Source organism: Choloepus didactylus, chromosome 18 (assembly GCF_015220235.1).
Source record: "Choloepus didactylus isolate mChoDid1 chromosome 18, mChoDid1.pri, whole genome shotgun sequence".
NCBI lineage: Eukaryota > Metazoa > Chordata > Mammalia > Pilosa > Megalonychidae > Choloepus > Choloepus didactylus.
Window position 1 is genome coordinate 8,619,997 of NC_051324.1, and position 20,516 is coordinate 8,640,512.

The following is a 20,516-nucleotide window of genomic DNA, read 5'->3' on the forward strand; positions in this document are numbered from 1 at the left end:
TGAGATGTATTCACTTACCATACAGTCATCCACGGTGTACAATCAGCTGTTCATAGTACCATCCTCTCGTTGTGCATTCATCACCCCAGTCCATCTTTGAACATTTTCCTTACGCCAGAAAGAATCAGAATCAGAATAAAAATAAAAATAAAAAAACACCCAAGACACACACACCCCCATCCCACCCTATTTTTCATTTAGGTTTTGTCCCCGTTTTTCTACTCATCCTTCCATACACTGGATAAAGGGAGTGTGATCCACAAGGTTTTCACAGTCACACTGTCACCCCTTGTAAACTACATTGTTATACAATCATCTTCAAGAGTGAAGACTACTGGGTTGGAGTTTGATAGTTTCAGGTATTTACTTCTAGCTATTCCAATACATTAAAACCTAAAGAGGGTTATCTCTATAGTGCATAAGAATGTCCACCAGAGTGTTCTCTCGACTCCGTTTGAAATCTTTCAGCCACTGAAACTTTATTTCGTTTCATTTTGCATCCCCCTTTTGGTCAAGAAGATGTTCTCAATCCCATGATGCCAGGTCCAGATTCATCCCTGGGAGTCATATCCTGCATTGCCAGGGAGATTTACACCCCTTGGAGTCAGGTCCCACATGGGGGAAGGCAGTGAGATCACCTACCGAGTTGGCTTAGCTAGAGAGAGGGCCATATCTGAGCAACAAAGAGGCACTCCGGGGGAGACTCTTAGGGACAATTATAAGCAGGTTTAGCCTCTCCTTGCAGCAACAAGCTTCACAGGGGCCAGCCCCAAGACAGAGAGAGGGCCCAGCACATCAAGCCGTTAGTCCCCAATGTTTGTGAGAACATCAGCAGCAATCCAGGTGAGGAAGTTGTGGGAGGGATTTTGATGACCGAGTCAGTCTCTAATTGTTCTAGATCTATTCGGATCTTCTACTTCTTCTCAAGTCAGTTTCCCTAGTTTGTGTCTTTTTTTAGGAATGTTTCCATTTCTTCTCAGTTAAGTCTTTAGTCTCTTTTAATTGGAGCTATTTCCTCCACAACGTTTTTCTTCTTCTTTCCTCACGTTGACCTTTTCTTGAAAGGTCCAGGAGAGTTGTCTTGTAGAACGACCTGCATTCCTGATCTAATTGTTTTGTTATGATTAGATTTAGGTCAAGCAGTTTTGGCAAGAATATTCCATAGGTCCTGCTGAGTATTTTTCATTGCCTCTTATCAGGAGGTATCTAATCACTGGTGACGCTACGTCCGATCTCTTAGATATTGTGACCTTCAGATGGTGCCTTTGCAAGGGCACATTTTCCCTTTGTAATTTGTAAGTCATCTTTGAGGCGATATCCTGGTTCCTTGTCAAGATCCTTCTCCCTAACAATCTTTTTACTTAGTGGCCTCAATCAGTTTTTACACTGCGATTTGCAAATGGTGATTTTCTAATTCCTTAAACATTTTTGTTTGCCTTCCCACCTTTTTGTTTGCCTCTTTGGAGTTAATCACTTGTAGTCATTACTCCTCTTCATTCTCAAATTGCCCCAAATTTGGGCCATGGCACCAACCCCTTATAGCTGGCTCCTGTCTCCATCTGTGATGTCTCCATCAATCTCTGAACATTTTCTTACTTCCCAGCAAAATAGTCCAGGTTCACCTTGTATTTTTTTCTGCCCCAGCTTTGGAATTAGCCATTTTTTCCCAAAGAAAATAAGATATTCCAGGCTCACCTTATATTTTTTCTGTCCTGATGTTGGAATTAACTGTTTCTCCAAGGAGCTGGCTTCTTTTAGTGGAAAGTAGCATTTAGAAACCAATTTCTAGCTGGTAGGTGCTCAAAGTGACTGCGTATCCTTCCCTCTGGGCCCATCCAGTGGCGTGGTGAGGTGTGTGGGGGTGAGGGTATGCGGCATATATAGGTTTATGGTGTGTGTGTATGTATATGAAGTTGTAATAACGGGCATGGGTTGGCAGCAGCAAACTTAGAGCTTGAGACTGCCTCTGAGGGCCTTTGAGCCACCCTGGTCAGCCCTGGCTGAAGTGATACACAGCTAGTGGGGCAGAGAGGATGGAAGTGCTGACACCCACACTTAGAAAGCCCAGCCCCCAGGGCTGTCCCTTGCCCTCCTCTCCTGGCCCAAACTATAGGGAGGGGATTTGACCTCTCTGTCCAGCCTCATTCCACAGAGCCTCGTACCCAGTGGTCCTGACATAAAAGGGGATGATGGAGATCTTTTTCATCTCCTGCAAAAACACCTGGAAAATAAGATATTGTCCTGGGTATCAAAATGGAGGGATGTAGAAGATAGAGGAAAGACTTTTGCAGGCTTAGGTTCTAATTTCTACTCCTCTATTTACTAACTTTATTAGTTTCCTTCTGCAGGCTTCAGTTTCATCATCTTTAAAACGGGGAGATGATGCCAGTTGACATAATGGGGTTGTAGGATTAAATGAGATTCAGCCTGTTAAATGGCTGGCCTGGTGCCTGCTCTTAATAAACAAGAACTCAGCAGACAATAGCTCTTAGCATATGTGGTTCCTCTTCTAATTCTTCTTCCCCCTCCTTGCCCTCCTCATCCCCCTCATCCTGCCAGGCTGGACTGGGGACATGGGTGGTGGTGGTTAGGTGTGTCCACAACACAGAGACTTTCTGCAAACTACAGAATCCTTGTCAAAAGCTGTGCTTCCTCCTTCCTGGGTATGTATCTCTGTGGCCACTGCTTCTACAAGGAGAACTTAGATTGCTCTGTTCCTGGATCTTCTCCTTGGGACTCTGTACCTGGGCCCCTGCTCTGTACCCTCTGTCTGCTGTTGAAGGCCCTGGAGCAGAATTGACAGCTTTGGCAGGTATAGTGTGGAGGAGCAGAATGAGTCGATTTGTGCAAGATGTCTAAGGAAGCTGTAGATGTTCGTGAGCTTGATGTTGCCTCGGAGCCCATTGGGGCTGCTGGAAGACTTGCCTTATCTAGAGGAGGCCTTGATAAAGTGATAGAATATATATTGATGTATCCCCAAGTGTTGTCCTCAGACTCTGCATCAGAGGTGCTGGGTTCTTTCCAAGACCTGCTAGATCAGAAGCTCTGGGAGGTGGGGCCGGGAATCTATTTCAGATGGGTCCTTCCGTGAATTCTGGTGCACACCAAAGCTTGAAGACCATTGGTAACAGTCCATTTTACAGATGGGAGAACCGAGGCTTAGAAAGTGAAATGACTTGGCTAGGATGACAAGGCTAGTGCATTCATCTTCTTGTCTGTGAAATGGATGATCTAGACAATCGGTACCTTGTAGCTTGACGTTCTGAGGATAACCATCTTCATTCATTGGCCTTATTGATCAGCCAAAAGAGGCCTATATGGGAGTCAGAGAATGAGGAAACCATAGCAGAGGATCAGTTGAGCATTTCCTGGTTAGCACTGGGTTCCAGAAACTCTAGCTGACCCTCCACTCCCAGGTAGATGCCCATCCTGACAGGTGGTCCAGGGTTGTGCTGGAGTCAGAAAAGTCCCTCCGTGCTTTTTCTGGGCCTTTATCTGTCAAGTCCTGGCAGCCACTTCCTCACGTTCCATTAGAAAAAGAATAGTGCCCTAGGGATTAGCCTGCTTCCCAGGGGAGGTATGGCCTGTCCCAGGCAAGAGTAGACATCATAGATCCGCCCAGGGAAGGGACTCTGATACTGAATCCTTAATGTAATTGTTAATTGTGGAAGAAAATGAGTCCCCAGACTTGTACGTCACCTTTAGGATAATGTTATGGCTCTTGTGGCAAAGGCGGTGTTTTCAGCTGGCAACCCTTTAATCTTCCTTCCCAGAGAAAATCCTAGGACTTCGGCAAGCTGCTGATGACCTCTGGGTTCAGAGGTACTAGAGACTCTGGTTTTCTTGCTGGCAACGGGAAGACATAAAAAGCCCATCCAAAGACTGAGTGAAAGCTGAAAAACGGCTTGGCTGAAAAATCCCTCCTGGCCCTCGGGGTGGGGGGAGCAGCAAGTCAACGGGCACCTGGGTGCCCCATGCCCGCTGCACTCGTGTGGGGTTGGATGTTTTGAACCCGGGGGTTTCGGAATAAGATGTCATGTGCTGCGTTCTCGGTGCCAGGAGGTGGTGGCCTGCCATCTGCCTTAACTCTGTGCTCCCCAGTGGATTCTGCCGGTGTAGATAGCAGGCAGCACGCCGAGTGGTTTTGCCGAGTGGTTTAGCAGCAAAGGGCAACTGAAGAGTTAACTTCCTAGACCCCAGACTGTGAGCAGAGGAGGGGGGACCTTGTTTGGAGCAATTATCTCAGCTCTCGTGCTGGAGGCTTCCCCCAGCTCCAGCCCGAGAGCAGGGCATGGACACAGGGTGGGGTCGGGGAGACTCGTGCTTGCCCTCTCCCAGAACATGGTGACTTAGGAGTTAATGGCGGGCTGAGCATCCCCAAACTTCCCCAGCATAGCACGGGGCTTTTAACCAATCCCTCCACCCTCTGGGTACCCGAATGAAAAAAAAAAAAAAATAGTCCAATATGGAGAACAGCATTGACGATGTTTCTTGCTTTTCTCCCCAGAATCTGGGATCCTTGTCACCGGGCAAAAAACAGAGCAAGGAAACCACCATCACGGTAAGTGGCTCAGGCAGGGTGTGCACCAGTTGGGCTGTGGGCTGGGGCATCCTGCTTCTGTTGCCATGGCGATGTGGACCACAGCAGGGAGCCCTGCCCAGCCTAGATGCGGGGAAGTTCTCCAGCTGGCATTTCGCTGAAGTTCCTCCTGCCTTCCGCTTCTAGTTCACGTTTCACTTCTTCCTCTCTCCGTGAGCGGATGGAAGGATGGCGGGTGGAATGAGGCAGAAGCCATTTTTGCAGGGCGGGCAGGGAAGGTACTTGTGCAGCAGTGGGCTGGAGGGGGTGGACCGTACTCTGTGCAAGTGACGTGATGTGAAAATTACAGCCACAGTGGAGTTGCTTTTGTGCAGGGTAACTTCTGGAAGATGGCAAAGTTAGAAGCTGGAGAAAGCACCCTAAGAATAGAGTTCCTGGGAGTTCTGGCTGGAAGCAGGCAGCTTCTGCCCGGGGGTCCAGCCCACCTCCTAGAGCTATTCCAAAAGCCCGCCAAATCCCCGTCTGGAGGCTGGGGGCTTTTAGACGAGCCCTCCACCTGCACCCCCACCCCCATCCCCATCAGCACTGTGCTCAGGGGAAGTGGGGGCTGGATGTCGGTGCCTCCTCAAAGTGAGGATACAAGATGTCCAGTCTCTCCAACAGCCCAGAACTTGGAAACTTGAAAAGGGTGGTTCTAGCTTTACTATTCTGACACAAGAGCTAGGGGATGGAGAATTCTTCTCTTAGGCTGTACCACCCACAGTTCCGGGCCATTCTGACCTCCCCAGGGAGATAAGACCAAGGGTGGGTGCACTTCCCTGCCTCACCCTGGCTGAAAATCCTGCTTCGGAGAACAGGGAGGGTTAGGCAAACAACAACAGTAATAATAAGGGCTCCCCCATCTGTGTGTATTTGCTAGGCAAAAATGGTGCTCTTAGTTGCTCATTTCCTTCTCCACAATTGCATGTGGTGTAGGTAATTGAATGAATAGAGTACAGCGAATAGAAACTTGGACTCAGAAGCCGCAGTATCAGCTCTATGCAAACTGGTGGTGAGGCAACTCTGGGCAAGGCTCTCAACCTCTTTGTAGCTCAGTGTTTGCATCTGTACAATGGGGACATCATGGGCATCCGTGACACGGGGATGGTGTAAAGACAAAGCGAGCCCATGAAGGCAAAGCACTTAGAACAGTGCCCAGCACATAGTGCACAGTCCCTACCTGCTGGTATTATCATCACCCCTGTGTTACAAATGAGGAAACTGAGGCCAGAGCAGTGACTCGCCCAATGTCACGCTGCTCAGAAGCCTCAGGATCCGGCACCTGTGCTCTTAGCCACTGGCAGTGCTGCCTCTAAAGCTGGTCTGGGCCGGTTCCTTCGGGCTGTTGATTCCCCTCAATCCCACCCCCACCCCCATGCCTACGGAAGTCCCCTCTGAGGGCTGGCTCAGCAGCAGCCGCTTTGTTACTGGCGGAGCTGTTGGAGCAGGGCGGACAGGGGCAGGTGCAGACTTCTAGAGGGCAGAGTCCCCATTTCATATTGCTGTAAAATACCCCAGAGTACTGGGGCAAAGTTCCCCCAAAAGTAGGGGAAAAGGAGGAGGAGGAGAAAGCAAAAGTCAGTGGCAGGGTGGGGGTGGGGGGGTGGATCTAGAATTGTGGAGGAAAAGTGAAAAAGAGAAGTTGAAAGTGAAGAGCAGAGTTAGATGTTGCACCTCCCAGAGTTGCCATAAAGGCCTTAGTGATGGTGGTGGGCCATGGTGGCCTGAATCGCCTTCCGGCTTTGTCAGAGTGGGCTGGGTGGAGCCCTGGGTGCTCCTTGGGCCAGTACCTATTCCTGCCCCATCGCCTCCCCTCACCTTCCTTCAGGCTGACCATCTCCATCAGGCATTTGAAGCCTCTGGGATACTTGTTTAAAATGCAGATTCCTGGGCAGTAGCCCAGACCTACAGTTAATCTCTCTGGAGCCAGGCTGGAAAATTGCCATTTTAACCAGCAGCCCTGGGGGTTTAGGTAAACCTCAAGCCTTGGAGAATTTTTGATGGGAAAACTGAAGGTCATGGGGCAAGCTAGGAACAGAGCCCAGGATTCGCACCCGGGTCTGCTGCCTGCCAGCCCATTCTGAGGGAAGGGAAGGGAAGAGGTCCCTGCTCCCGGGAGGCTGGGATACAAGCTTCCCTCTGCCTGGCTTGCTGGGATGGAGTGAGCAGCTTCTCAGGCCTTCTGATCCCCCAGAGCAGAAATTTCCAAGCTGGGGCGTGCTTAGGTCTGTCTGGGACTCAGTGGGGCCACACGGTGAGGACTGAGTTTGATTCTAATCTCCGGCAGGTTCCTCCCAGCCCACCCCCACCCCAGGCTGGGAGCTGGTTTGAGGTTGTGCCCCTGAAGGGGAGACCCATAGGCTCCCCGACAGCAGCCAGCCTTTGTTGGCTGTCTCTCCCGAGATCCCGAGTTCCAGGCTGGCAGTGGGGTGGGCTGCTTGTTTGGGAGTGACGGGTGCTGATGGCGGCTCACAGCCCTTGGCACCAACATGAGGTGTCCGAATCTAGAGGACTTCAGGAAACGTGACAAACTCTGCGTCCACACTCCCCTCCAGCATCCCAGAATAGCCCGTCTGGGGCTGCAGAACCCTGGGTAGGAGCTAGTGGGCTGGAGAGAAGCCCTTGCACCCCAGGGCCCCCACCTCTGGCTTTTTCCTCTCCCACGTTCTCCCAGGTTAACTTCACTCCAGGAGAAAGTTCAGGTCTGGTTGGCGTGAAAGCCCGCAGTGGCCAAACTGCCCTGCTCTCTGTGGGAAGCCCAGCAGTGAGGGGAGCTGGGGTAGCTCAGCCAGGAGCGGGGGTAGCTCATCTGCGGGTTGGAGAGAGCAGGCTCGGGGTGAGAGGGAGAGAGGCAGCCAGCTGTGATCTCACAGGGAAGTGAAGCTAGGAGTGGCTTTCAGGACCTCCTGGAGGGCTTTACCCCAAACAGCACAGTTGGGAGACACATCCTCTCTCCCACCCCCACTGAGCACCTCTTCCTGCTCATGCCCCTGTCATGGACAGGGCCTCAGTGTGAGGGAGAGATTGGGTGACATGAGTTAAGAGCCTGGACTCTGGAGCCAGACTGCCTGGGTTCAAACCCTGGCTCCCTCATTACAAGCTGTGTGACCTTGCAGCCGTTACTTAGCCTCTCTGGGCCTCAGTAGCCTTATCTATAAAATGAATATGATAATAATAGTACTGACATAACTTTAAGACCTGAAGGCCATGGTAAGAGAAGTGGCCCAGGAATTGGGAAACCACCATCTAGACCCCACTCGGCCACTTCCTAGCTGCGTGGTAGCGGGCAAGAGACTTGACCGCTCTGTGCCTCAGTTTCCTCGTTTGTACGCAGTCACTGTAGATAAGCAGCTGATCTCTGATTGCTTCCTGGGCATTAACACTCCGTATGGTACCCATCGTCCCCTGCACTGCCACCACCTCCTTCTCTCCAGAAATGACTGTTGCACCTCCCGTGCTTCCCGGCTCAGTGGAAGGAGACAGTCCTCTCCACCCCATCCGGTTAACTCAGGGTTTCCCAGCCTCGGCACTGTTGACATTTTAGATCGGATAAGTCTTTGACATGGGGGGCTGTCCTGTGCATTGTAGGATGTTCAGCAGTGTCCCCGGCTTCTACCCACTAATTGCCGATAGCACCCATCTGCTGAGTTGTGACATCCAAAAACATCTTCAGACTTTGCCCACTGTCTCCTGGGGGCGGGAGGGGAGATTGCCCCCATTTGAGAACCACTGAGCTAACTTCGTGGTGGGGTTAGGTCTGTGCAGAGCATCTCTCCGTTCTTCTACGTATCCCACCTTCCCTGCCTCTACACTGTCCGAATCACCGTCACAACTCCCCATGACCACCATGGTCAGTGCCTTCCCTCCATGCGCAAAGCCCAGTGCACGGGAGTGCTGACCCCAGAGAGTGTCCTCTCGTGTCCCTCTCCTGCCAAAATACTTCCGTGCCGCCCACTGCTTTCAGGACAAAGCACCCAGGCCTGGCCTGCAAGGTTCTCTCCACCTCTCTTTTCTCCACTGCCCATCTCCGCACCCCAGCCAAACAGAATGGGACGTTCCCCAACCATGGCGTGTGTTCTCAGACCCTGGGCTCTTTTTCTTCCCACAGCCCCCTTTTTACCCCCACCCCATCCCCTTTGCGATGTTCTGCTCATCTCACCTAACTACCACACCCTTTAAGTTCTTCCCCTGAGTCCCTTTGTCCACTCAGTTCTAGATGTTTCCCGGAGAACTGCAGTGGCTCATTTGGTTGTATGCCACCCTCACGCGCCTGTAAAATCTTCGAGGGCGTAAACTATACCTTATATCTCCAGCATCCAGTTATTGCACCAAGAAACATTGATTGAGCACCAAATATATGCCCAATGCTGTGCCGGGTTCTGGGGAAGCAGCAGAAAAGACAGTTTGCTTCTCCTCATGGAGCCCACAAGTAAGAGAAATGCTAAATGAACAATCGTGAGAAATTATATAATTACAAACAGACGTATGCAAAGTGCTGGAAAGGTCTAGCATCGTGTGCAGCACCAGGTGGCCATTCAACAGATGTTTGGATGGAGAGTGGATGAACAAATGGTCCGCTCAATAGCATCGTGTTTGCAGGCTTGAGCCTGTGGTCAGCCCGATCTGGATTCAAATACTTAACTCCTCTGGGCCTCGGTTTCCCTGGTATAAAATGAGGCCAGTGATGTTACCCAGCTCGTGGGGCTGCTGGGAAGATGAAATAAGGATGGAAGTGAAGCTCTTAGCTGACCAGCTGAGAAAGCCTCCCCCACTCCCCACCGCCCACCACTGGGGGTCTCTAAACCGCCTCCCACAGGGCGGGTGCTGCAGTTCCCAAGCCGCCCACCAGGGGGTGCAGGGCTCCTCGAGGATTCGGAGGATCCCCTGCTGCGGAGCTGAGATAGAGAAACCCCAAAACCGGAGTGGACAGGTGCTGTGGCAGACACCCTAGGACCCCAGCCAGGCCATCTGGGTCCTTCTGGCTTCACTGTGGGGCAGAAGCAGCAAAACGGACAACAGCTTTTCAGCCCCCCACTTTCCTACCTTAATTCCTTCCCCGAAGCCTGAGCACCCAGCCGGCTCCCCTTCAGGGGCGTTTGCAGGACCCCTCACCTTCTACACCCTGACCCCTCTAGTCCCTGAAGCCGGCATCTCCCTAGGAGGCAGAAACCGTGCCAGGTAGCGTCTGGAGGGGCAGGTGTGGCTTACTCACCTTTGCGTCTTCCATCACGGCAGGTGCCAGGCCTTCCACAGGGTGGGGGCGCCAGCCCCCATTGGTGACTCTTGAACGCTGGTTCTCAGAGTGTGGTCCCCAAACCACCCCCGCCTCCTGGGAACTTCTTAGATATGCCGATATCCCAGATCTAGTGATGGGCCCGGCAGTGTGCATTTTAACCCGCCCTGCAGGTGTCTCTGAGGCCCGCTCAGGTTTGAGAACACAGAGGAGGGGCTGAGGGGCACTTAGAAAGAGCCTTCACCTCCCTGGAGCCAGCCAGGAATCCTGGGGTTTGCTGGTGCTGCCCCTGGTCCCACCCCACCTCCTGGGTAGTGGGGTCTGAGTGTATGGGCAACCCCTGGGTGGGCAGCAGCGTCCTTTGTCCAAGGGCAGCTCATCTCCGGAAGGATCCTGGGCTGTGGCTGGTCCAGCCTCATTTGGCCAACCCTCTTCTCACTGTCAAGCTCGTCCTTTGCTGGGAAGATGTTTCCCCCAGTGGGAAGGAGAGGCTGAGGGCAGCATGGGGAAGCAAAGACAAAGAAGGAGGAGAGTAGAGGATGGGGCACGGGGAGACACTGGGCACACTTTGGGGAGTCAGCCCAGAGCGAGGCTTGGGGAGGCCATTGCCTGGTGCCCTCCCCTCCAAGCAGGCCGCAGGCCATCGTTTTCTTGGGGGACAGTGGACGGAGCACCCTCAGTCACCAAGTGCCTTTCCCCGGAGGCACCAATGCTGGCAGCTCCCAGCAATGTTCTACCCATCAACTCCCTGCACCCCAAGGAATCTTGGTAGAGCTTGCTGCTGCCACCTCTAGGGTTAGGTGGGTCATTCCTGCCCCCGCTGCTTTGGTGACATCTTCCTCCAAATCAAGGTGGGGTTCTCAGCCAGATGTCAGGATCCTAGTGGGCGCAGGGGGAGTGGGGTTTCTTTTCTTTGGCTGGAACTGCGCTCGTGGTTGTCCTCCTGGGACTGCAAGTGTGACCTGTGCCCCCGGAGGCTAGGAGGCCTAGATTTACTTCCAGCCACCATCAAACCCCTGAAATATGGAGGTCCTTGGACCTGACTCAGCTGGCCGATGAGTTTGTTTGGCTCACATAATGTACTGTTATTATTATTCTAAATGTTGAGTTAATTGCCGACATTTAAGAACTGAGACGCTTCACATAGAAGCCCCAGTTTTCCACTTCTCTTAAGCAATCATGTAATCGGGCAACGCTGGACCCCTCATTCTGGCATGAGTGACGTGGCCGCCTGGAGCTGGGAGGTGGCTGCCCCTTGGACCCAGCTCATCCCCTCCTGTTCACCAGACACCCCACTGCTCCCCTACCCAAGTGGAGGTGACCACCTTCCTGCCTGAGCTGTGGCTTATACGACCCGCAGGCATCTCACTCGTTTGTGTGACCTGCCTGGTGTGGAAGTCTGTGTCCTCAGCCCCAAACCTTAGGGCTTCCTGCCCTCTTCTTTCATTGAACGTCTGATGTCTCGCACTTCAGCAGGTGCTTGGGACTACTGCCAGGGGTTGAAGACTGATGGGGCTCAGGCCTTGTCTTCCTGCGTCTCCGTGGCTCCCACAAAGAAAGCAAAATGGCCAGCTCTGTAGGAGAGGGGCAGGGCTTGGGACTTAAAGCAGGAGCAGTGGCACAGCCACCCCCACAGGGTCTGGAAACCAGGGGTACCTGAATGTGCTTTTAGGGCAGAGAAGACTTGACAAAGAACCCAGGAATTTCTGCACCCTCCTCGTCTAGGGCTGGTTCCAAGCCTGCCCCAGGGGTGATAATTCCCAACCTGTATTTGTTCGTATAATGCAAATAACGATTCAAAGTTCCGGAGGTAACTTCTCACCCCTGACCCTCAGCTATCCAGTTCCTTTCTCTGGAGGCAACTGATGTCTCCAGCTTCCAGAATGTTCTTCACGTAAAATAACCAATTGTAGATATACCCCTCCCCCACAAAACACATTTTTTTCCTTTTCATAAATGGTAGCATATTGTAAACACTGTTCTCTACATTGCCCTTTTTTTTTTCCCACATAACAGTATATCCTGGCACACGTTCCTTATCAGTACATAAGAACTTTCTTGCTATGGTTTTCACCCTTGACACAATTCCCATAGATGCCCATCTGTCTCATAATTGTTAATCCGCTCCCTACTGATAGACGCTGGAGTTGTGTTCCAGCCTTTGGCTGCTGAAACGGCGCCATAGTGGAGAGCCTTGTGGGTCTTTCGCTGTGTACGAGTGCAAATATATCCGAAGGATAGAGTCTTAGAAGTGAAGTTGCTGGGTGGAAGGCTCTGAATGTTTGTCATTTGCATAGATCTTGTTAAAATGCCTTCCATAGTGGGTGTACTGATTTCCTGGAGCTGGTGTAAGGGCTCCTTGGCCCTCATTTGAAATGCCAGCCGTGGGAATGCCTGAAGGCCATTGTGCATGTTTTACCAGGCCAGCCCCAAAGGGCAGCCTCTTCAGTGCCGTGTCCCCTCGCGAATAGTCCATCCCAGCCCCTCCTAACCCTCTGGTGAAGTCATTCTCTCTCTCGTTCTCTGCACAACAGATAAACTGTGTGACATTCCCGCACCCAGACACGATGCCGGAGCAGCAGCTGCTGAAACCCACCGAGTGGAGCTACTGCGACTACTTCTGGGTAGGTGGTGCCTCAGTTTCCCCCCAGGCTGTGGCCACTGATGACCAGGAGTGGACACCTGCGAGGGACTGGGGGGCAAGGGTCTCCCCTGTTGAATCCTAAAGTGAAGGGGGTAGATTTAGCATCTGTTTGGTGTGCTAATGCTGCCTTTTTGCAAAACACCAGAAACGGACTGGCTTTTATAAAGGGGGTTTATTTGGTTACAAAGTCATAGTCTTAAGGCCATAAAGTGTCCAAGGTAACACATCAGCAATCGGGTACCTTCACTGGAGGATGGCCAATGGCGTCCGGAAAACCTCTCTTAGCTGGGAAGGCACGTGGCTGGCATCTGCTCCAGAGTTCTGGTTTCAAAATGGCTTTCTCCCAGGAAGTTCCTCTCTAGGCTTCTGGGATTGTTCTCTTAGTTTCTCCCAGTCAAACTCTGGACTAGCAAAAGTCTACTTTCAATGGCCTTCTCCAAATTGTCTCTCTAGGCTGCAGCACCGAGCTCCTTCTGTCTGAGCTCTTACAGTGATCTGGAGATTTAATTAAGACCCACGCTGAATGGGCAGCAGCTACGAGGGCTTCAGCATTGGAAAGCACCGCAGTTGCCGGGGCACCAGGAGGGGGCCAGGAAGTCGGGGCAGCCAGGACTGCTGATTCCCAGGCTGCCTTTGTTCCCCTCTGGGGTCTGTCCTCCTCACGCTCCCTTCTCCCCTGGCTCCAGACCCCGCAGGTCACCTCAACTCTCCTGCTTCTGCCTCCTTTCTAGGCAGATAAGAAGGACCCCCAGGGCAATGGCACGGTGGCCGGGTTTGAGCTGCTGCTTCAGAAACAACTGAAAGGCAAACAGATGCAGAAGGAGATGTCAGAGTTCATCCGGGAAAGGTGAGGCCTGGGAACCCAGCTCCGGGGACTGGGGGAGTGAGCAGTGGGTACGGGCCAGTGCTGGGATGTGGGGGTGACAGACACTGCACACCCAGCCCCAGGCCCAGCTAGTGCTAAGGGGGCATAAGCCTGGAGCCAGCAACTCGTGGCCCTGGGACAGATCTGGTCAGCACGTGTTGCTTTGACCTGTGTAGCATTTGTTGAGATTTGGACCACCATTCAGAGAAAGTGGTAGACTTCACATTGTCTACATCTCTTGAGAAAGCAGGTCTAGCAGTAGCAGCTCTGCATCTCTCATGCAACAACTGGCTGGAGCAGAGTTGCTCTCCATGAAGGGCAGGTATTCCTGTTTTGCCACAGTCTCCACCACTCCCTACTGTCTGCTTCATGAACTGTTTTGCTCCTTTACTTACCTACCTGGTACTCATTAGAAGCACTGTCCCTGACTATAACAAAAAAAGGGAATGTTACCTTTTAATTCAGCTTTGAGCCAAAACTGCTCCAGGCCTGGGGACACAGAGCCCTTCATCTTGCCTCCAGGAACCTCAAGTCTCATGGGGAGTCAGACAAGTAAATGATGATAAGTGTGTTGATGGGTTTGTCTGAGAGCGTGGGAAGATAGAAGAGAGAACAACAGACTCAGCCTGGTGGGGCTAGAGGAAGCTACAAAAAGAGGGAAAAGTTTTATCAGATTCTCCAAGGAAGGAAGGCATCTTTCTTCATCTCCCTCTGCCCCCTCAGACTTTGTTAAGCGCACGTATGCGCGCGCGCACACACACACACACACACACACACACAACTTTCCCTCTGAAGTTTCCAAGGCATACTGAAAATACTTCTAGCAAAGGGCAATATATTTTTCAAATATTATTTTTAAATTATAACGACAATCAAGGAATAATGCTTTGGCGTTTAAAAGCACCCCTTTCCCTTCAGAGGGCCTGTTTCCTCTTTGTGTAATTTAGTCTTTATTTTCGGACACATTAAACTGGTAGGAAATTGAGAGGTTGCCTAGCATGGATGTGAGAAAATAGTAGTAGAAAACAGGCGAATTGGAAAACGGCTATAAAAGCCCAAGCCTGATCACGCTTCTGGTTTATACTTTCATAAAAATGTCGTGTTGCCATATAAATAGGGTCTGCCGCTTCAGGAAGCTCTGGGCTCCCCTAGAAAGCGCGGACTCCTCTGTCTTTCTTCCCCCTGCTTGGAATGTTGCAGGGAGGGACTTTCGGGCTGCAAGCGGCCAGAGCTGAGGCCCAGAGGCCAGAAGGTGTCTGGCTTGTGGGTGGGCGTGGAGGAGTGGTGGGAGGTGACAAAGGCCAGGGAGATGGCACAGGCTTTGGAGGTGATGCAGATGGGGGAGGTGACACGGGATTGGGGGAGGTGATGTGGGACTGAGGGAGGTGACGCTGGTGGGGGAGGTGACACTGGACTGCAGGAGGTGACGCTGGTGGGGAGGTGACACAGGATTGGGGAATGTGATGCAGGAGGAGGAGGTGATGTGGGACTGGGGGAGGTGCCATTGGTGGGGGAGGTGACACTGGACTGGGGGAGGTGATGCAGGTGAGGTTCGGAGGCACCTTATATGCTTGGTACAGGTGTTTGGCTCCAGCGAGGTTGGCAGTGAGAAGCCCTCGGAGGATTTTAAGCCAGGAGTGTGACGTGGTTAGATCTACCCTCCAGCGAGATCCCTTGGCCATAGTGTGGAGGGAACGAGAGGCTACAGTTTGGGGTCTGTGCAGTCCCAAGAGGGACTGGAAAGGAAGCAACAGAGGCAGGAGATGAGCAGGATGTCAACTCAAGAGAACCCGGTGACTGACCGGAGTGGGAGAAAAAGTGGCAAGAGAAGGAATGAGACGGTGGGTCTCTCGGTGCCGAGTCGTGAAATAATTACTCCTCAAAATGTTGCCGTGGTGCTTTGCCAGGCGCCCCCCCTGCATCCTGGGGCTGCCTGGATGGGGAGGCCAGTGCAGGAGCCTGATGGGGCTCCTACGGCCCTGCTGGGTGACAGACCACTGGCCCTGGGTCTCCCCATCCCGCTCCTCCCACCCCCCATCGCAGCCCAGCCCAGCCGACCGCGCACACAGTGAAAATTGCCCCGCCAGCCCGCTTACCAGGGATGTGCCTGATAATCCAGAACAGTCCCCGGAGAGGGGGTCTGGGAAGTGTGTTGAGGGCCTGCCTGCCGGAAGCTAAATCCAAAGCGAGTGTCATCTCCAAGGAAATGGAATGAGCCGCTGCTGTGGGCACTGCCTGGTTTCCTTGGCAATGCGTGTGCCCCGCGGGCTTGAAACGGCTGGAGGCTTTGGGAGTGGGAGGCCGTGGGGAGACATGTTCCTATTTCAGGGGGCCTGAGGCCATCTTGGAGGGTCTCAACGCAGAATTCCGGGTGTGGAAGGGAGTGAGGGACAGCACACGGCCCTGGGCGTCCCCTTGTGCCCTGTCACAAGCTGCATTCATTCATTTAAGGGTCTCCATGGGTCCAGCCCTGGGCCAGGAGCTGTCAAAGGACAGCTCTTCCTTGCCACAGTCCTAGGAGACTGGTAGAAATATCCCATTTTTGCCGATGAAGAGACAGAGGTTCAGGCAGTCTCCTTGATCGTTCATTTCTTCAACAAATTTGAATTAAGCACCCATGTGTGTCAGGTGGACAGACGAGACTTGTGCACTCACGGAGCTTACAGACTAGTGGGTTCCTGCCCGCGGCTAACAAGTTACAGTTTAGACTCGTGACTTAGCCCCAGAGAGCTGATGTGTTGGGTTTTTCTTCCTTTGCAGGATAAAGATTGAGGAAGAATATGCAAAAAACTTAGCTAAGCTCTCTCAGAACTCCTTGGCGGCACAGGAGGAAGGGTGAGTTGGGAAGGGAGTGGGAAGGACGAGGGGATGCTTAGGAAGGAGGAACCCTTTTCACCCAGGGGCTGCTCCACTGACCACTAGTATCGGCCCACTTTGGACAAGGAACCCCATAGGCTGGGCTCAAACCGGGCACCCGTGGCTTAGGGTGGCTGCCTCCACAATGTCTTTCTTTAGTGGCCGAGGACCCTCCTCCCAGATGCCAGAGTGTTCCAGAACCCCTCTGCCCTGGCAGCTGGGCACTAGCCCCCCAACACCCACCCCAGCCACCCTTTAGGCTGGTAGGGGGCAAAAGGGCCCCCCTCTCCCGTGGCCAGCCCCCCAGCATCCCACCCGCAGTCAGGATGCTCCTCGTTGGATGGGCCCTGGGCTGGCGGGAGGCTGGGCCTTTCTCTCTTAGTGGGAGGGTTTCCGCCTTCTCTGCTCCTGTTAAAAAGACGCAGGAGGTTAGATTTGACAGGGTGCCCAGAAGTCGTCTCTTGATTCCCACCCCTTCCAGTACAGGCCCTGTTGGAATTGCTCCTCCAGTGGGGAGCAGACTCTCAACAAAGGAAGCCCTTTCCTGGGACAGTTGTGGTCGTCAAAGAGCTGTTAGGTTAAACAAGCCCAAATCTGCCTTTTTGGTTTGGAAGGCTTCAGGGGACAGAGGTTTGGCCAACCAAGTGTGGCTCCCCTTAGAGCTTTTGCAGGGCTGGCCATGCAGCGGAGCGGCCGCCTCTGATGGTTTTAAACCATCCCAGTGGCCACGAGTGGGCCAAGCAAGCCAGTGTCTCTTTCACAGACATGAATGAGGTTAGCTCCAGCCCCCTGCTGCTCAGGGCCCTGGGGGAGTCACCCTTCCTGCTTGCAAAGGGGCTTTCCTAATTATCTCCGTGCCGGGCGACCACCTTGCCACTCCGGAATCTTCCGGCTTCCACCTCCGCAGCTTGGGCTGTTTCCAAGGACACGCTATTCTGCCAGCACATTCAGCAAATGCTCCTAGCTGGAGCAGCCCAAGCTCTGCAGATCAGCCTGTACCACCGTGCTGTACACACATGTACAAACACAGGTAGGAAGGCTCTCCACACAAGCTCCCACACGCATCAGTGGTTCTCACCCACAGCCCATACACTCCCCCATCCGCCCCCACCATCGTCCATGCACGCTAACCCCGTGCACATGCTCCCACCAACAGGCCTTGGGGAGCAAACACATGGATCCCCCTTTGCACCCAGTGTACAGCTACACGATTTTGTGCATATACCCAGTTTCGGACATTTAACTCGGTCCAACTTGAAACATTCAAAGCACACTGCCAGAGCCTAGAAATTTGGGGCATCTAGGAAGATGCCAATTCCACGTAGAGACTTGAGCTGCCTTGGCAACTTGAGAGCCATGTCCAAATTAGATTTCATGGGACATGCGCCCATTGGTAAATAAACAGAATTAGATTGATTTATTCTGCCTTCAGTTTTTCTCTCCTATGTGGAAAGGAAATGGGATTTTGGCCTCTCCTGGTTGGCAGTTGTGACAGTAACATGCATTTTGATTTGGCGTGCCTCAACCTGTATGTTAGGACATATTAGAGATTTTTTTTTTTTCATTAACGTCTTATTAGTTGTAAAAGCTGTCTGCAAATGGGAGAATGTTCTGCTTTGTTCTAAATTGTGAAGTGGCTCCAAGGGGCCTGGAATGTTGGGGACGGGAAGGTTTGGGGGCTGGGGGTGAGGTGTGCATGGGGGAGTGTGGGGGTATGGGGAGAGTACTGGCGCCTGCGAGGCTGTCTCAGTGCTTGGAGGGGTGTCTTCCCCCCATGAATGCCCAGCGTGAGGTCAGGGTCAAAGTTCACTCTTTTCCCTATAAATACACTATGGTTGTTGTCTTGGCACCACTTGTTAAAAAGACCATCTAATCATTCCCCAGTGAATCACCCGGCCCGTGTGTGGCCGCCAAGTTGAGCGTGCATGTGTTAATCTGTTTCTGGACTTTCTCTTCTCTTCCATGATGTGTGTGACCACCAGGGCTTCTGCACCCCTCTTCCTGCCCACCTGCTGAATCGGGTGGGGAGCCTAGCCCCACCCCACCCCACCCCAGTTCAACTTCCGGGAGCTCAGGCCTTCCCACTAAGACAAATGGCACCGGCTGGGTTCCCCATTTTCACTCCAACTGTTCTCTGGTGGCCTCCCCAGCCGGGATCACCCAAGGGAACCTTTGTGTGCTTCTGGACTCACAGATAAAATCAGTCAGTTATTTCCCCATAAGCACCCACCCCGGCCTAAGCCAGAACCACAGCCAGTCAGCCCTGGGTGATGATCAAAGGGATCCGTTCTGTTGAGTCATTCTTGGTTACTGGCTGCTCTGCTGGAAACCCAGAAGCCTCACAACATCTCATCTTTTAATCAGCTTTTGCCACTCAAGTTTAATGAATTCCTTGGGGGAAGTGGCTTTTTGATGAAATTAAGTCCACTGGACATCCCGTCTGGATTTCCTGGCTGAGTTTAAGAGGTCTCCAAAAAGGAAATAGGGGTATCAGTGGAAGGTCAGTGAGGTTAAAGAGTCCACAATAATGAAGAAAGTAGCATCTCAGGGACTTCGGGAGATTGCTTCTGTTTGAAGCCTCCCCTAGGAGTGGAAAAATGATTTCGTTCCAAGAATTTGCCATCCTCTTGATAGACTTTGTCTGGGCCGACAACCCAGAGGAGAGGCAGCCAGGCTCCGAGGGTGGCGATGGAGCGGTCTCTCTGCAGTGTGGGCAGATCTAGGAGGTCCCAGGATCCAAACTGGTCCATCTTTGCCCCTCCTAAAATCAAGCATCCAGAGATTTGCCTGGAAGCAGAGCCATGTGGCACCTTCCTTTTGAGAAGGGCTTTTTCCTAAAAGGAATCTGTTCTCCTGCCTTGATTTACCAGCAGGTACTTGCACCCCTCATCCACAAACCAGGACGGGGTGATGGAAAGTCATGGAGATGGCTATCAGCCTCGGTCCCAGGCCCCTCGTTGCAGCTGAACCCCACCTTCCTGTCACACCTCCCCTGGTTCTTGTGGGCCTCTGGGTTCCCAATGTGGCCTCAGCCTTTCAACCACCTGCCCCCGTCTGTTTCCTGAGCCCCACAGGCCTTCCCGTTGGCTTGAGATGGTTCATCTGGCCTTTTGAGTTGGAGCGAGATGCTCCTGTTGTCCGTGCCCGGCCTCACCTCCAGCGAGTCTGAAGCCTCAGGTGCTCTAGGCCTCCCCGAGTCCAGGGCTGAGTTCCCCTCCCTGGCCCAAGTCCGGGGCCGCTCCCACTGGGCTCCGCTGGGCCTGACGTTCTCCTCCACATTGCAGCTCCCTTGGGGAAGCCTGGGCCCAGGTGAAGAAGAGCCTGTCAGACGAGGCGGAAGTGCACCTCAAGTTCTCCGCCAAGGTAACCCCACCCCCCGCAAACCTGCAGGATGGGCCCCTCAGAGGAGTGTGCCGGTAAACGCCCAACAATCGTATCTCCAGTGGGTGGCATTTGCCAGTTTCCGTAGCGTCGATTTCAAGCTACCAATATGGCGCCACCGAACGCAGAGTTGGGGAGAGGTGTCACCGGATACACATCTCTGCGTGGTGAGGATGGGTGCCCCTCAGTTCCTCGGGGGCACCCCTGGACGATGAAACCCCGGTGTCTTCTTGCCGGGCTTTCAAAGGAACATAGTGGTATTTTCCACCTCTTCCTGGTGTGGGGAGATACTTGTCCGTCCCAAAGGATGGGCTTGTTTGTTGTAAAATTTCAGAATAGACAGTGACCCTTCCTGTATTTGGTTCCAGTGGCTCTTAGCTTCATTACTTTCTTAAAGACATGGATGTCTCTGTCTTGTTCCTTCTGTCCCTGGTACTCAGGATGGTGCCTGGTGCCTGGTGGATGCTAGATTTGAGATCACCCAGAGCCCTTGGATTATCCCCTTCTCCCCCTATCTTTTCAGGCCTACTTTCTCTCAAGATTTCCCCGTGTTTCCAGATGACCCTCTCCTTCCCCACTGCTCAACTCATATTTCCAAATCCCCTCTTAAGTGCTCAACTACTTTTTAAGTGAAAAATAGGTGAGCTGTCTTAAGTGGAATAATTCGTACTAAAGTGAGCATGACTCCCAGGGCTACCCACAGCATGCTTGCCTTTTAAAGGAAGAGAGACACTTGAGCATGGGACCATCCCAGTGACCCTTGCCTCCTTGGGGTCCCCTCCCTTCCCTCTGCCCTCTGTCCATCTGGTCTCACAGCGCAGCCAGAGAGAGCGTTTGGGTAAAGGGCTTAAACCCTCCTTGGATTGGGGAGCATATTACCTCCTTTATGGCTTGAAGGTGGCTTCCCCCAAAGGTGGCTGCTCCTTTCCAGGGCTTCTTGGTTCCTGGCTGCTCTGCT

At 52.7% G+C, this 20,516-nt stretch overlaps 1 protein-coding gene across 5 annotated transcripts in view; it reads left to right on the forward strand.

Moving 5' to 3' along the window:
- Positions 1–20,516, forward strand: part of GAS7 (growth arrest specific 7) — a 202,196-nt gene that overhangs the window by 164,317 nt on the left and 17,363 nt on the right. For all 5 annotated transcript variants that reach the window (XM_037810088.1, XM_037810090.1, XM_037810092.1 and 2 more), the window contains exons 5-9: positions 4,508–4,561; positions 12,347–12,436; positions 13,188–13,303; positions 16,082–16,156; positions 19,462–19,540. In XM_037810088.1, coding sequence (XP_037666016.1) covers positions 4,508–4,561; positions 12,347–12,436; positions 13,188–13,303; positions 16,082–16,156; positions 19,462–19,540 — 414 coding nt within the window. The remainder of the gene's footprint in view (positions 1–4,507; positions 4,562–12,346; positions 12,437–13,187; positions 13,304–16,081; positions 16,157–19,461; positions 19,541–20,516) is intronic.